Below are 13,223 nucleotides of genomic sequence, written 5' to 3'. Positions count from 1 at the left end.
ACCCCAACATCCCAGATTACTCACGGAGGAGTAGGGAAAAAAGACAAAAAAAGAATCGCAGTAATGTGCTGAGTCCCACTTGGTGGCTGGGTCAGGAGTTCACACCTCGGTTGGTTCACTGCTTACAATTCACTGTTTTCTCAGACTTTCATTAATGAGAGGGAATGGCAGCTCCAGCAGATTCTCCATATAACTATCACATTTTTGGGATTAGGGGCTAGCAAAGGATGACAGGGTGGGAAGGCAGTCAGAAAACCTATGGAAAACGGCAGCTCTGCAGAATTGTCCACCTCAGCCATCCCAGGTCAGCAGATGCAGTAACATTCTGTGTCTGGAAAGGTTTTGACATTCTGTTCTCTTCCTTGGATCTTCTGGTTCCTCATTGCAGTCCCTCAAACACTTGTGAAGAGCTGAGAGGAGCCTGCAGGGAATGGCCTGAGGAAATTGTGAAACCCCACCACAACAGGACCACGAGCCACATCCATCACCCTGCTCCACACCAGCTGTTTCTTACGATGCTGTTTGCTAATACATTTATTGAATCCCAAACCTAAATGCTCTTATTATTCCAGGCTTAATGCCAGTGCCACGGCTGGGATCAATAGGAAATCTTTGCACAGCTTTAATGGATGCAGGACCATGCACCCTCTCTGTAGTGATCCTTTGGAAAAGTATAGGTGTGCTGAGGTGAGAAACAACAGATCTGAGTCTGCCTACACCAGCAGGAAATCCATCATCGACAACCTTGAGAAGGTAAACAGTGGGAGAGTGCTGGGAAATCCAGGGATTTGGGCTGCTGAAAGGGAAAAAAAAGCAAGCTTCTAACCAAGCGGGCTATATTAAAAGCATTTGCAGTGAGGAGGAAGGAGCAGAGTAGATGTGAAATGTGACAAATTGAAAAATATTCTATTAAGCATGGAACCTTGAAAAGGATTTTCCAGCAAAGGGATGAAGTAAGTGTTTCAGAAAATGAACTGATATGAATTCTGAGCCTTGTCTCCAACTGGCTAAATGTAACATCATTTATTGCCACTTTATATTTGCGTTCGAGCTCTATGGTTTTCCCTGAAGAAATGAGTAATAATATTTAACATAACTGGCACTGTGAAAACTTTAAATTATTCATTTGGAAAAGGACATGCAGCCCTGCTGTAATTCCCACTTCACTGCCACGGTGCATGTAATATATTGTGGTTCAGGTGCTGCAAAGCGCAAATCATAAAAATTTAAAATACTACTTCCTGGGATGATTAATAATGAAGAGTCTCTCAGTCGGAGTGGCTGTCAGATTGACAGGAGTGATAAACAAAATGTGTTGGTGCTACCAAGGAGAAAGGTTCCCTCCAAGTTCAAAGCTGGACTTTGTAGTCCCACAAAATGGTTGTAACACCCCCTCCTGTTTGCAGGCAGATTAGTCAGGCTCACTTTTAAATGAAAATGAGACTCAGCTTCCTTCCATTCCACACCTCTCTCCATTCCTTGCAGACACAGAAGGGAAAATATCAACTTCTCACTGGCACCAGTGCCGTGGTTTCCTTTGCCTCTGTTACAAAGCATCAGCAGCTGAGCAGGACCTCAGGGTGCAGCAGGGCACAGGTGACAGCACAAGGTGTCCCCAGCCTAAAGCTGCCACTAAACCTGCTGGGACTGGGGCAGGTTCTCCCCTCGTGTGCTCCAGACCAAGCAGTGGCCAGAATCCACCACCTGCACACACAATCCTCCAGCTTAATCCTCACACACAGCCAGCTCCAAAGAGCAAATGAGATGTGCACACTGCCAACAGCAGCTCAAGTTAAAATACTTAGCACTAAAAGAATAGAGGAAAAGAGATGGGAAAATCATGTTTCAGGGTTTAAAACAATCTCTGGCCTTGCAGGCTTAGGGTGAAACACTGATAGGCAGGCATGAGCAGCTCCATGCAGCATCTCCTGTACCTCCTCCTGGACTGTTGCCCTGGCTACTGCCAGAAACTGGGTAAAGTGGACAAATCTCAGATTACCTGGCAATCCCCATGCTGCAAATTCCCAGATTTTTAGAGAATTAGGTTTTAAAACTTCCCCAAATGGTTATGGCTGTGTCCCATCCTACAGGAATGGCAGCTATGCTTCCAAATCTATAGGATGGACACATCTCAGCAGGCAGACTTCCCAAAGGCTGATATTAAGATTGGCATTTGGGATGTAGGTAATGGCATCCTAGTCATTATTTGAATAAAGTGCCTGAAATTTCAAGCAGCAAACAAAGTAAAAATATGAAAATTTAAATAAAAAGATGCCTTGGATCAAATCCATAGACCCTGGAGAAAGCCAGGGTCAGCACTCTGTTACCTTTTTACCCTGTATCAGCTCATCTAATGGGTGTTGTGCTGGAAATGAGTTTCACAGAGGGTGGTAGGAAAAAAGTGGTCTTCTGACTCAGTGCCAGGAGGATATTCCAGGCATAAGGAACATCGAAAAAGGACAAAGACAGCAAATGTAATCAGCCCTGGCATCAGCAGTGAAAGGCAGCACAGAATGCAAAGGCTGCACTGGGAGCTGAAAGCAGCTGAGAAGGGCAAGGCACAGCCCCAAGAACAAAAGTGGCTTGGAATTTATTCAGCCAAGACTCCTGACAAATCCCTGGGTGCCCAAACCACCAGGAACCCACAGGAGGAGGTGGGGTGAGAAAAATTGCTTTCAGTAGGTTCATCCAGGAGAGGGTTTAGTAAAGCAGACAAAAGAATCAATCACAAATGGGCCAGGGTGAGCAAAGCTCCACTGACTTCCCTTCAGCTGCCCTGATTTACAGCAGCCAAGATTCCTGCCCAGTCCTCCTTTCCAGACCAGTAAGGAACTGGTATGTGGGGTTCACTTGACAGTCTTGCTGAAATCACTTCCACGCTTTCTTGGTAGAAAAAAGAACCAGCTCAGCCACAGCCCAACACCCATTCCCTGTGTCCATTCCTGCTGTTTCTGCAGGATGCAGCTCCAGGAATTGCAGGGCAGACATAGCTGGGCTTTAGAGAGGTAATGGAGCTCACAAACCCAGGCAGCTTCAAAGCCCCTAATTCAGGCACTGATGGCAGAGCAGTTAAGGAGGGAGATTTCTGCCCAGGCTACACAAATCCTGGGATGTTCAGAGTGAAGCCCTGCTGCAGCAGCACATTCTCTGGATGATGGGAGGCTGCAGGAAGCTGCTCCAGGTCCCTGTGAGCACTCTCTGAACAGCCCTAGTGGAGGGATTGGTGTGTGAGAGGAATGCCGGCACACAGTGACATCCAAACAGGAGCAGGAACTGCCAAGGACACGAGCAGGGCTGTCCAAAACGTGCAAACATCAAGGAGGCTCCCCAAACGCTGCCCTGCCCGAGTGAGATGCTGCAAGGATTTATTACAGCCTAATGAGCGGGGGTGGTGTTCAGTTCTAACACACACCCAGAGGACAAAGGAATTTGCACACTGTAGGAGGGGGACGAGAAGAAGGCTCAGACTTTGTGGGGATGAGGCAGAGTATCCCAAGTGGAGAAAGGAAAGGATGGGGAAAGGCAAGACAGCCTGTACCTTTTTATTTGTTATACCCTTCCTTTGTTTTATCCGTGTTTTCTTTCCCTTTGCATCCTCCTCCTCTCTCTTCCTTCCTCCCCCTGCCCCATCCCTCCTTTTGCCATTTGCTCCATCCCAGCAGCCGAGGAGCAGGAGCCGCCTGTCCCAGGCTCATCCAGAGCTGCTGCAGCTTCCCAGGAATGCCCAGCCGGGAATGCTGAGCTGCCTCCAGCCCCAGCACGGGCAGCAGCTCCCCAAAAGCAGCCCTGACAGCTCGAGCCTTCAGGCTGACACCGGTATCCAGGACACAGCTCCAAGCAGTCCCCGGGGTACAGGAGCACTCATCCAGCTACTCTTAATTATTCCTGCTCAGCTGGCCAGGACCAAACGTTATTTTCTGTTAAACCAACAGGGACAGGCTGGGAACACCAGGGACCCCCCTGATCTCCAGGAGCTCTTTGTAAATGCATGGCCTCAGCCACTCAGAAAGGGATGTGGCCAGGGGCAGGAGCACAGGGTGGGAAAAGCTTTTCAAGAGAGATGTTATATCTGTGGTTTTTTTTCTTCCCTGGGCTGGTGGCAGGAATTTGCCACTAGAGAAATTAATTCTCGAGCCTCCTGATGCATTCAAAATAAAGAACAATGGACCACATGATAAGCCTTCTGCAGCCTTTACCACAAAAGAGGTGCCGGATGTTTTTTACAGCCTGACAAGAGCTTTCATGCACTTTTGTGTTATGTAAAATTAGGATTTTGCTGCCAGAACAGAGGTATTTCCTGCTGGATTATAGTGAAGCGAGCCAAGAGACCAAGGGGTCCCCAGTTGTTGGTCTCATTTAACATTTCAGTGAACAGAACAGTCCCTGAAAAGCTGCACATCTTTCAGCATTATCATTGCAGGGACACAATCACAGCTGAAGCTGTTTGTCTATGCCTTGGAAAACAAGGCAACAGCTCCTCTTTTTCCCTTTGCTCCTAAAAGATAAAAGACTTCTGTTGGGTGTTTTTTTTTTTTCTTTTTGAATCAGAAGAAATGAAATTCAGAGACATAAAAAGCCAGGTCAAGGGCTTGTCTTTGTTGATGGGGCTATTATTGCTGTTACATGGATGGATTTCACCAGAAAAGCCATGCAAAAATTATTTAGGAGCACCTGACTCTGCCTTCTGCTCCAGCAAGGGAACAGGGGAAATGCTGGAAGATTGTCAATAAATTTAAATGCACAGCAGGCTTAACACCTTAGGGGGACAATTCCTCTCCTGAGTCCATTTGTGTCCCTGCAGCCACACAAGTGCTGACAGAAGGATGGGAATGCTGATGCTGCAGGAGGAGCAGCATGAGAAAAAAACATCCTCCTTTGGTGGGAGAAGGAAGAAGACATTCCAGTGGCCTGCAGTTTTTAAAAAGAAAGGTTTTCAAACTGAAGCCTCCTGAAATCCTGCCTGCATTTTTCCAAGAGCCAGCAGGAAGGTGGATGTCAGAGGGAGCTGCTAAGCTCTCAGTGCTTTGCAGAAGAAGCCTGTTAGGAAAGCACCCCCAAAAGGACAGACAGTAAATTTAAGCACACCTTTAAGAGTTTTCCTTTCTCATCTCCGTATGATTTCTTCAAGGAACTATCTGAAAAGAGCTGGACTTCAAGGGTTACATCACATCAGTAAAAGCCTCATTTTTATATTCTCCATATCCTTTCTCTGACAGAGGAGCCAGACACAAAAAGCACTTGGCAAGAGACGATGGAAGTTCTGGTGAAACACCTACATAGGTTAATGCTGAGAGTCACTTGGAGTGACTCTCAAAGTGATTCAGCTACAAAAATGTCCTTAAAATGAAGAAAAAAAGTCAGGAATTTAAGGTCCTTCAACCACAATTTTTCAGTCTGTAGATTCCAGAGGCTTTGTGTGGTGCTTTTAAGGATCCAACAAACAACAGGTTTGAAGTTCTTCCACTTGCATACAGGTATCTAAGCCTCAACTGAAACAAAACGTCTATAAAGGAAAAAAAACTTGCAAATACACACCAGGTGAAGGTATTGTAGGGACAGCAGCTGGGCTATCCAGCACAAGCCTTGTACACTCTTGGATCACTCTCCAAAGCTGTTACTACTCCTCCTCCAGACAGAGCCCTGAGCTGCACCCAAAGCTCCCTGCCCTGCTTTTGATGCACCCTGGATTGCCCTGACCGCAAGGTTAGACCCAGTTCAAAAGCTCAGAGTTTCCTAAGTGAAGATCCTTTCTGTCAGCGAAGAGAAGGGAATACTGAGCAGGGTTGGATTTATTTTTTTTAAGGTTTCACTGACAGGGTGCTGCCAGGACAATGCGCTCTGTGGAGTGCGGAGGATGCGGTGGCGGAGCTGGGCGGCAGCATCGCCTCCCGTGGCTGCTGGAGAGCCCCGCGGAGCTGCCGCTGTCCCGCTCTGCTCCCTCCCCAGCATCCCAAACACGGGGAAAACCTCGCCTCGCCCTCTCATTCTCCCCGGCTAAAAATCAACTGCTCGCGGGTTTTAGGAAGAGACGGGTAAAATGTCAATTTTAGGTGTTTTATTAACCCAGACTCCTGAGAGCAAGGCAAGTCCAAACAAGACTTGAAATCCATGTCCACTCTTCCTCAGGGGGACAGGCTGCCTGTATTCAACAGCGGCTTTGTTTTCTCAAGAACAAAGCTGTAATTTGCCCCTCTCACTTAACCTCTGCCCAAAGCTTTTCACCCGAGGCTCAGCTCCTTATTAGCAGCTCTTTAAACAGCCCCTCTGCCCTGGGGTGAATTCACCCCACCAGAACCCCTTCTACAGAGAGCAAAGGAAACAGGTCGTGAATTATTTTGCTTTTATCATAAATAACTTCTCCTCCTGGTGAAGGGATTTCCAGCCCGTTAACTCCGGGCCTGCTGCATGGAGGAGATGAACCACAGCCTGAAGAAATCAATAGCTCTGACTCTAATGAGTTCTGAATCACGCTCAGCACGCCTGGAGATACATCCCACACTTCCAGCAAAGAAAAATATGGATGTCGGTAGATGCACTGGCAGTAATATATGCTAATGAAGGTAATGTAACCTAACAACACGTGAATTATTGATGTGGGCATGTTTAAACAGAAAAATCAGCAAGGAACCACACCACACGGATCCATGCCACTGTTTGTTCACCAACAGGCATTTGGAACTGTGGCGGTCCTGAGAACACTCGTTACCGCTTGATCAGCTTGAAAAGATCTTTGTTGAGTAATCCGTGTCTCACCTGCTCCACGAGTCATTTAAATTCCACATTGTCATGTGACAGGGGGTGATCTCAACAAGCCCTTTGTACCGGCATCAAAGGAGCGACTTTTACACACCTACAGTTTCCCCTGAGCTTTTCAGACATTTATGACAAATCATATTGCTCTGCTCGAATTATTTTGTTTAATCTTACTTATCAGAGTCACAGATAAGGGCTGGCTCAGCCTCTGATTCACAATTCATAGAACTCTAACTCTCCTGAATGCAGCCGAGTTGCTCCTGATTGCCATGAGGCACGTGGAGAATGGAACCAGTTCCTTTGTCTGGCGCAGCTCTGGGTCCCAGGATGTCAAGGCAGTTGACTCAGCTCTATCCTAAAATAAACACGGTTTGTCTACCTAGACAGGTTTATCACATCCATCACCATGTTCTCCTAATGTATTTAGGGGAAAATTCATTTTGTACCACGGTACAAGCAGGATATACGTTCAATAACCATCAGTGTTAATTTTGCTGTTATTCCATTATCCTGTAAGATCTAATCATTCTGTCTGTACCTTGGGGTGGGCTGGCTCCACCTCTGTGGTATCTGGGAACTACATTGCAGACAGGCTTTGTTTTGGTGAGGGCTGTTGGGGAATACGGATTTTTACAGTCTCATCATGTCCTCACCAGGTTATACTGATACGCATCATCCCCACAGGGATGTAGACAAAAGATTTCCGAGTTCACGCTGCAGCCAAAAAATCCCAACACAATCCGCAGCCAATCGCACATTCCTGGGCGTTTTAGTGCTGCATTCAGGTGTGAGAGTTGAGAGGGCAGGGGATGAACAATGTCCCCTGTCCGGGGCCAAACGAGTCCCTGGGCTGTCCCTTAGGAACTCAGCGACTCTCCCCAAAGAAATCAGCGTCCTCAGTGCCCAAATCAGCTTTGCAAAGCCACAGAGAAGAAAACGGAGCTTAACTGAGATAATTAAAACAGCCGCTTATTTCGGCAGACTTATCACATTACCTCCTCTCCAAGCAGGCCATTAATCTTACTGATAATAACATATTGCACACCGCTCCTCAGTTTCCCCAGCGCTTGTAAGAGAAACACACCAAGCTTTTTTTCCAGTTGTATTTATGAATATTTGGGGTTCTTTTTTAAGGAGAGAGGGCACTGGGGGACTGCTGCGTGTTTATTTGCCGTGTTAAAAAAAGATAAACACGCAGTAAAAGATAACCCCTTTTTATTCATTGAATAAATGTGCCACAATTCCCATCACCAGAGCCCAGGGACAAGCAAGGGGCACGTACGTGTGCGCAACCATGCAGGAGCACATTCTGATTTTGTTTTACCTTTTCCGGAGCCGGGAACTGCAGGTGATTTACTTCCAAAGGCGTGATCAAAGGAACTGTCTGAAAACCATCTTCGTTGGATGGTTGTTTGTTGTTCTTGTCGTTCAAATTACTCCCCAGCTTCACCATCCTTGCACCCGGCTTTCCAGACCTGAAAGCGGGGGAGATGAGCAATGTCACCGGGGCAGTGGGAAGGGGACAATTCCTGCCTTGTCCTGCTCGGTTCGGGCTCAGGTGTCGGTCCCTGGGTTTCAGGGAATGTCACTTCACCAGATCATTTGCCTTACGCAGACATCCCCCAAACACCCTCTAAACCCCACAAACAGCCTTTAACCCCCTCGCTGTCAGCCCGAACACGGCAGATCCCAAAGCGCCGGGAGAGCCACCAGCACTGGTGGGAATGCCACCAAACACGACCGGGAATGTCACCAAACACGACCGGGAATGTCACCAGCAGCACCGGGAATGTCACCAGCAGCACCGGGAATGTCACCAGCAGCACCGCCGGGAATGTCACCAGCAGCACCGGGAATGTCACCAGCAGCACCACCGGGATTGTCACCAGCAGCACCACCGGGAATGTCACCAGCAGCACCGGGAATGTCACCAGCAGCGCCGGGAATGTCACCAGCACCGCCACCGCCGCGGACACGCGGTGGGACACGGGGACACGGCGCGTCTCCCACCGAGCCCAGAAGGGTTTTTGATACCCCTCTCCCATTCTTGCAGCCCCTTTGAGGGTTCAGGACCCCCCTCCCTTGCCAATCCCCCTCCCCAGCTCCCCGGGTAGCGGCGGCGCCGGAGGTCAGGGCGGGGGTTCTGCGGGCACGGCTCCGTTACTTACTGCCAAGCAGGCGGCGAGAGGAGGCGGCGGGGCCGGTGTGGAGCCCGCGGTGTCCGCGGGGGGAGCGGTGCTGAAGGGACAGCGCTGCTCTCGCTGCGGCTCCGCCGGTGACTGAGGCGGGCGGGGCGGCGGCTCCTTCCCCCCCCCCCCTCCTCCCCTCAGCCTCCCCGGCCCACAGAGCCGCGGCCCCGAGCGCCCCCTGGCGGCCGCGCCGCGCGCACAGCGCCCCCTGCAGGCCGCGCTGAGGGAGCGGCCGAGCCCCGCGGCCCGGAGGGGACAGCGCGAGGCTCGCACGGCCCTGCCCGGGCACGGACAGCACCGGGCCCGAGGTAATCCCGGGAGGCTTCACGGGGACAGAGCTCTGCTGTCACCCTCTGGCTGTCGGTGGCGCTGAGCGCCGTGTGCCGCACTGGGGTGTCGCACGTGGGACTCAGGAATGGTTTGGGTTGGAAGGGACCTTGAAGATCAGCTGGTTCCCCCCTGCCATGGCAGGGACGCCTTCCACTGTCCCAGCTGCTCCAAGCCCTGTCCAGCCTGGCCTTGGACACTTCAGGGATCCAGGGGCTTTTTCTGGGTACCCTGTGCCAGGGCCTGCCCACCCTCACAGGGAACGATTCCTTCCCAATAACCCAACCTAAATTTTCTCTCTTTCAGTGTGAAGCCATTCCCCCTTCTCCTGTCACTCCAGTTCCTGAAGCCGAGTCCCTCTCCTGCTTCCCTGCAGCCCCTTCAGACACTGGAAGGTGCTGTGGAGTCTGCACACAACCTTCTCCAGGCTGAGCATCCCTAATTTTCTGACCCTGTCCCCATAGAGAAGGTTTCCCAATCCCTTTTTCAGCTTCCTGGCCCTCAGTTGCTCTCCCCGGAGCCCACTCAGACACCTGAGAGGAGGCTGGAGCCAGCTTCACCTCTCCCAGCTAACCAGAACAGAGGCAGCAGCCTCAGCTTGCACCAAGGCAGGTTTTAGACTGGATATTAGGAAGGATTTCTTCACTGAAAGGTCAGGCAGAGGCTGCTCAGGGCAGCAGTGGAATCACCATCCCTGGAAGTGTTCAAAAACCACGTAGATGTGGTATTTACAGTTTAACAGTGGACCTGGCAGTGCTGAGTTAATGGTTGGACTCAATGATCTTGGAGTTCTTTTCCAGCCCTAGGGATTCTGTGATTCTCAAATTCTGGGAGGGCAGGACAGGACCACAGCCACCATCCCCTGCAGCACGAGGCTGAGCACTCCTGTTGGAGACACAGGATACTTTGGGATGACTTCAGCCTGATTTGTTTATAAATTTAGAATTTGCCTCCAGAGCTCGCAACTTGGCATTTTTCACGAGACCTAAATATATTCCTTGAAGGCGTGAACTATTTCCATAATAAAGCCTTTTAGAATTGACTTGTGAAAACTCATTTAAAGCTGCATTTTGGCAGAGTGAGGGGAAGTGCTGACTGCAGTGGTAGAGCTTGTTCACAGTACAGAGGGAAGAGCTGAGAGGAAAGGAATAGAGAAGGGCAGCTAAAACTTCCTGCTACTAACATCACCTTACAGGGCCCATTAAAGTTCCTGTTTCCAAGAGTTACACCAGTTTTTCATGCTTAGGTTGGAATCTCCTCTATCACATTTCTGGATCAGGCCAAACTTCTACAGTAAATTTCACCCAAGAGGTTTTTTTCTGGGTTTAAGAATAAAGTTGTGCTACAGATACAACTTAACCTTGAGCAACTTTCGCTTGGGTGTGTTACAAATTTTTGGCAGGTAATTTTTTGATGTTCTCAGAATATCTGGGATAAAAAAATCAATCACATCAGAAGGTTTGAAGGAGAATTCAGGAAATTCAGGAAAGATTTCTTAAGCAGGGATTCTCTTAGATCTGATCCATGAGAGCTGTGTTTAGCTCAAGACTGAACAAGATTTCCACTGAAATTACAACTCCAGGCTACTGCAGACCAGACCAGGGAGAGATACCTACAAAGAAAGCTGGCAGGCTGCATCCCACAGATCAGGGAAAATGTAGGATTTAGGCTCTGTAGGTCTGAGGAAGCCCATACAAAACCCATTCACTAAATATTATTGATTCAGTTATTACAATATAATGTTTAAATATTGCAGGAACATCAGAAATCAACCATCCATGCCCACTGGGACAGGATCTGTGCAGAGATACAGTAAATTTTACACCCTGCAAAGTCCTTTCCTCACATCCCTGTCCTGGTTTGGCCCAGGATGATGATTAGGAAGTTCAAGATGTGGGGGCTGTAAGAAAATCCAAGAGCACACACTTTGAAAGTGCTGCCAGGAGCCCGGTGTCACCGCAGACCCTGAGCCAAAGCCCCAGAGGCTCCTCAGAGCATTTGGTGCTGCTCGTGTCCAGCACCAGCGAGGCTGGAAGGAGCCCTGGAGCCCTGAGGACTGCAAGGGAAGGATGCTCAGGGCTGTTTCCAGCTGGGCTTTGGATTAACTCTTGTGGGTGGGTGTTGCTGTTGGACACAAAGAGTGTGGATTCAATGTGACAGGCAGAGAGAGGATGACCAGAAGGGTTTTATTTCTGAACTTTTCAGCTTTTTTATAGGGTGTTACGATGCAGGTTCAACGTGATTGGTAAGGGGGACACCACCTCTCTTGTCCCATTGGTGGAACAAGAGAAAAACACACTCAGCACAGCTGTACAGAATTGTTTTGAGAAAAATGAAGTTATTTACAAAACTGGTCCTTGAGAGAAAATGTTCTCAAGAGACTTCCCCTTGGGAACAGATCAACCACTGACAGGCTGGGAACTCTCTCAGACTCAGAAAATCAGGTCCACAGGTGGAGACACAAACACATTGGGAAACCTGTTCCAGTGTTCAGTCATCCTTACAGTAAAATCGTTTTTCTCATGTTTAAACCAAATTTCCTGTGTTTCAGTTTGGGCCCTTTGTCCCTTTTCCTGTCACTGGGCACAGCTGAGAAGAGGCTTCTCCAGCCTGAGCAATCCCAACTCCATCAGCCTCTCCCAGAGGGGCAGATGCTCCACCCAAGACAGTGCAATTACAGCAGCTTTTTCCCCAAATTCCAGTATATTACATTATAGGATCAGAAGTGATTTGACCATCCACAAAAATTAACAGATCTATACTTACCTCCCACTGAACATATGGATTTGAACTACTCTAGCTCCTCTGTCAGCAAAATGGCTGTTTTTAATGGAGGCAATAGGAAATATCATGAAATAATGCAAAGGAAACATTGCATTGCAACTCAGTGAAAATGGCATTGGGGTTTTCCACCTTTATCTGGTAATTACCAACTTGAGGGCTGTGTTGAAAAGCAAAGTGATGTCTTTCATAGCTTTCAAATGCATCCTGTGATCTAAAAACCAAATAATTTCATCCACGTCAACACTGGCAATGAATATCCTGCTTAGCCAAAATATTACATTAATGACACCTAAGCTGATGCTCTGACTTCAGAGAGGTCTTAAGCAACACTCCACAAACATGGTGATGTGAAATCTCCAGAGTCACCTGTGCAAACCCATGGGAACTGGGGTTGCATCATGAAAAAATAAGGTTGCAGATAAGGCTACCTGCTTGTTCCACACCTCTACTCAGTTCAACTCAGAGAGTTTAATATATTAACTTTTTTTGGGTATGCCTGAATACTCTTCATGGTAACAAACCTGAGGGGTAAGGAGGGGAATCCTCTTCCTTCTTGTGCATTGCTTTCACTGTAGAACACCTTTCCTGTGGCTGCAAATCTCTCGGTAACTAACCAGAGCTCAACTCTGCTGGAGATATTCCATGTGACCCAAAGAACCCAGCTCAGCACGGCCAGCACTCCAGCACTGGCACCAGGAACCACTTTCCCCCCAAAAGCCTTCTAGTTCTGAGTGCCAGCAGCAAGAACCTGTGAAAAATGAGCAGATGCTGCTTTTACCTTTTGCCTCTTCATGGTGGAAGCACATTTTAAGCAACGTTTTTCAGTGGCACCATCTGAGAATTTTGGCAGTGGTGGAGAGAGATGAGCAGAGAGATATCCAAAGCCTCCCTTGGAATTACATCCAGTAACTTCCATTTCCTCCACAAGACTGAACCAACCCTGTGACTACTTGGGGTCAGTGTGGCCCATTTCAGTTTGAAAATACTTCTTTGCAAATTCCCTCTTTCACAAACAAACAAAGAGACTACCAGGAGTAAATTTACTTTGCAGGATGCTTCATGGCAAAAAATAGATGTCTGAAGTTGCCAGCAAGATCCCAAAAGTGAACATTCTGTAGGGACAACATTAAAGCAAGCCCAAGTGAGTATGAGAAATCAGAGTAACACACA

The 13,223-nt window shown here is 48.5% G+C and overlaps 1 protein-coding gene across 1 annotated transcript in view; it reads right to left on the bottom strand.

The window, feature by feature from the left end:
• The window catches only part of NSG2 (neuronal vesicle trafficking associated 2), a 30,540-nt gene extending 21,547 nt beyond the window's left edge, over positions 1-8,993 (bottom strand). The window contains exons 1-2 of the mRNA XM_058848686.1: positions 8,922-8,993; positions 8,078-8,228 (exon numbers count right to left, since the gene is read on the bottom strand). Coding sequence (XP_058704669.1) covers positions 8,078-8,206 — 129 coding nt within the window. The 5' untranslated portion in view covers positions 8,207-8,228; positions 8,922-8,993. The remainder of the gene's footprint in view (positions 1-8,077; positions 8,229-8,921) is intronic.
• Positions 8,994-13,223: the final 4,230 nt, after the last annotated feature.

The sequence above is a fragment of the Poecile atricapillus genome, chromosome 13 (assembly GCF_030490865.1).
Source record: "Poecile atricapillus isolate bPoeAtr1 chromosome 13, bPoeAtr1.hap1, whole genome shotgun sequence".
NCBI classification, from domain to species: Eukaryota; Metazoa; Chordata; class Aves; order Passeriformes; family Paridae; genus Poecile; species Poecile atricapillus.
Note: the sequence above shows the minus strand (reverse complement) of the source record. Positions and strands in the feature narration are given on the sequence as shown.